Genomic DNA, 3,883 nt, shown 5'->3' with positions numbered 1-3,883 from the left:
ATGACGGTTGCCGTGACTGGTGGGTGGCAGTGCAAGTGCCTGCCACTGCGTGTGGCATTTCTTTTCTTTTTCTTCAATAATTATTTATTTAATTGTATTTATTCATTCATTTATTTTTAATTTGACCAGAGAGAAACAGAGATAGAGAAAGAGAAAGGGAAAGTGAGAAAGTAAGCCACCAGGTGCGGGGGACCTGAACCCTGGTCAGCCATGTGGGAGTGTCCAGCGCCCTAACCACCACGCCACCTGCTGGTCCCAGCAGTGTTTCTTTTTGAGAGGATGAAATGCTTTGGGGTTAGGCGTGATGATGCCTGGATGATGATCTGAACACATTAGACACCATGAACACGTATATTTATGTAGTTAGCTTTTGCTATAGGGCGTATGTGCTCACTGGAGAGAGAGAAAGAGGGAGAGGAGAGAGAAGGATGGCTGGCTACAATTCCTTCTCCTCCATTCTCTTCTCAGAATTTTGGGCAAGTATGCAAACATGCCTGGTGTGATTTTCAAGCTGTTGGGTCCTGGACTCAAAGAGTACAGGCTGCCAGGTAGGAGCTAGCTCCTTAACCCTCATGCTGCCAGTTGGCCCAACACATACATATACGTTTTAAACATTTATTTTTTATTTCACCGAATCAGACTTTCTCTATCTAGAATGTGTTCGCTGGACAGAGACAGAGAGAGGGAAAGGGAGGAATCATCCCCTACAGGTGTCCACGGCACACTCTCTCCTCCACTCTCCTCTTGGGACTCTGGGCACACATGCACATGTGCCTGGTGTGATTTTCAAGCTGCTGGGTCTGAGACTCAAACTACAGTCAGCCATGTGGAAGTCCAGTGCCTTGACCACCCGGCCACCTGCTGGCCCCCACATACACTTTAAAGAGTGTGTTTTAGGACTGGTCCCATTTAAGCGAGCCATAGCTCACAGTGTCAACCATGGTTCAGCTCTGGGTGCATGTGTACGTGTGTCCCAAGTCCCAACACAGTGGGTAGATGGAAGAGAAGGCTGTGGCATGGCCGTGCCCCAGTGTGAGGTACTTTCTTCCTTTCCCTCTGTCTGTCTGCCTGTCTCTGGTGAGCGCATGCACCTCTGGCAAAAAAAAAAAAACGCAAGGTTGAATTTTTTTTTTTTTTAGAGAGACTTTTGCTATAGGGCGTGTGCTTACTGGAGAGACAGAGAAACAGAAAGCAAGTAATCACCCCTGGGGAGATGACCATGCCACAATCCCTTCATTCTCCTCTCTGGGTTTTGGACACGCACACACACACTCCTGGTGTGAGTTTTTTTTTTTTTTAAATAATTATTTAATTAATTAAATTTTTGGAGAGGTTTTTGCTATAAGGCTCACCAGAAAGACAGAGAGATGGAAAGCAAGAAATCACCCCCCCAAGGGGGAGGGTAGCTAGCCACGCTGCAATCCCTCCTCGGGATCTTGGGCATGCATGCACACATGCCTGGTGTGAGTTTAAGCCACCGGGTCTGGGACTCAAAACGTGGTCAACTACATGGGAGTCCAGCGATATAGCCATTGCCATTACGCCATCTGCTAGTGCCTAGTTAATTTATTAAATGTGACCAGAGAGAGACACACAGAGAAAGAGAGTGAAAAAGCAAGCCACCAGGTTCAGGACTCGAACCGTGGTTGGCCATGTGGTAGTATCCAGCACCTCATTAATAAAGGAAGGACCAGTTCTGTGCTGCACCTCACTGGACCACCTAGCACCCCCTGTCGGTTCTGGGCCAGACCCTAGTTGAGAGGGTCATTCACCATTCCTCAGATATTTATGGAGTCCCAGTACATCCATTTGGGGAAGCAGAGGCCTTTGAACACGTTGGGGCTAGGTGGTAATATGATGGTTAAGGCCGCTGGATCCTACGTGGCCAACAGCGCGGTCTGCCCTGGCCCCAGGGGCTGGGTGCGTGTGCGCGCGCGTGCGCCAGAATTCAAGAAGAGCCTGCAGTGTGATCATCCTCCATGCGCAGTGCCTTCTCCTTTTCCCTCCCTTTCTGGTGAGCAAATGAAACAAAATTGAAGAAAGAAGAGGGGGAGGAGGAGGGGGAAGGGGAGGAAAGGAGGAGGAAGAGAAAAAACATGCGAAACATGCGGGTAAGCTTGGAGGAGCAGGCTCTGGGCTGTGTCTCAGCGACAGCTCCCCCCGCATACTACTACAGAACCCACCTGCCGGGGAAAGCAGGGCCTCTGCCCAGACGGCAGACGGAGAGCAGGGGGCCAGCAGGACGCGGGAGCCCAGGGATGCACTGCCTAGCTAGGGACTCGGCACTGCAGGTGCACCTGCTTCACACCTACGGCAGGTGGATGTCGGAGCACCACTGCCCCCTATCGCCTGCTGTCCTTCAATGAAACAGTTCCTTAAACGGGGGAGGCATTCTGGTGCAATCCCCCTTTTTAAAAACAGAGACAAGGAGCAGCGAGCTGAAGAAAAACAGTTCCGGTCACCTACTGCGAAGGTGGAGTAGCAGCCCAGGCGCCTCCTCCCCGGCTCGATGAACTCAGCTCTCGGGTGACAAGGAGGTCTTTCTGGGCCGTGGTAGGGCCTGAGAGAACAAGGCCGCGTGTCAGGACTGGTGCCTCCTGAGCGAGGCAGGCTAGTCAGTAATGGTCATCCCACGGGACCGAGTCTGTATTGCGAGCACGGGGGGCTAGTTTTTGGCAGAAGGATGTCTGGGGACATTTCAGAGATGGTTAGAAATGACCTTTGAGTTGTGTTTTGAGGGATGAGTAGGAGTTTGTCAGGAGACAAAGGAGGGAAGAGAGTTCTAGCAGCTAGCAAGAGCTAAGGGGGGCTATGAAGAGGCAGCACGACTTGTAAGAACTGGGAGAATCCTAATTTTTGTTTTTCTGTCTTGTAGTTAAGGTATTAAAACCCACAGAGTAAAACGAGGCACGTTACTCGTGGGTCCAAGACTCCTGGACTTATAATAACGTTACATAAACACCTACGTATCCATCACTCAGATGAAGACAGGGCATTTCCAGCACTCCGGAGGTTGTCTCCTGCCCCTTCTGGGTCTACAGGGACGTCCAGCACCCCCTCTCCTCGTCCAGGTCTCAGGAAAGAGAGGTGCAAGAAAAAATCCCTCAAAGCCCACGGGCTCAGCCCCACCTCCTCTTCCCTGCACTCCCATCGCTGCCTGCAGGTGCTTGGACATCTTCCCGGACAGTCCTACGAGGACGTTCCATCGGGCGGCAGCATTCCCTGGTACTGCCGCTTTCTAGCGCGATCCACGTGGATTTCAGTTTGAGCGCAAAAGTGCGGAGGAAGCCTTTTGGCCCGCCCGCGCCGCAGCTGCTGGTGCTCCTGGCCGCGCTCCTGGCCACGGCCTCGGGCTACTTCGTCAGCATCGACGCGCACGCCGAGGAGTGCTTCTTCGAGCGGGTCACCTCGGGCACCAAGATGGGCCTCATCTTCGAGGTGGCCGAGGGCGGCTTCCTGGACATCGACGTGGAGGTGCGGGCGCGCTGCCCGCGGCCGAGGCGGGTTCGCGCGGCCGCTCGGGGGTTGGTGGCTCCGGGAGGCGCGCGGGGAGCGCCGCTGTCCGAGTCCCGGGCCGCCTCCGCCTCCCGCCCCCACGCCGGCCCTTCTCCCCACTGCCGCCGGTCTCCGGGTCCCTCCGGGGCACGGGGCCGCTGTGTAGTTGCTTTGCGTCTTCAGCTTGAACGACGGGTTTCTTTTGGAACCTTTCGCCAAGTTTCACCGCTCGGGCTCCGCGTGTCAGCTCCGGTCCCGAAGACGCTTCTCGGTCGCCCTTAGCTGGTGGCTGGTCTCGATCCCGCCAACCACCGCTTTCCATCGTGTTCCGGATTAACGTTGGAACGGAGCGTGGAAACTTTGGAAAAGTAGATCCAAAGCTCCTGAG

General features: G+C 54.0%; 1 protein-coding gene across 1 annotated transcript in view; it reads left to right on the top strand.

Annotated features, from left to right (window-relative positions):
• Positions 1-3,883, top strand: part of TMED2 (transmembrane p24 trafficking protein 2) — a 23,340-nt gene continuing 19,457 nt past the window's right edge. Inside the window, exons 1-2 of the mRNA XM_027772162.1 lie at positions 1-19; positions 3,164-3,474. Of these exons, the coding sequence (XP_027627963.1) occupies positions 1-19; positions 3,164-3,474 (330 nt within the window). The remainder of the gene's footprint in view (positions 20-3,163; positions 3,475-3,883) is intronic.

This window comes from Tupaia chinensis, unplaced genomic scaffold (assembly GCF_000334495.1).
Source record: "Tupaia chinensis unplaced genomic scaffold, TupChi_1.0 Scaffold000258_1, whole genome shotgun sequence".
Classification (NCBI taxonomy): Eukaryota; Metazoa; Chordata; class Mammalia; order Scandentia; family Tupaiidae; genus Tupaia; species Tupaia belangeri.
Note: the sequence above shows the minus strand (reverse complement) of the source record. Positions and strands in the feature narration are given on the sequence as shown.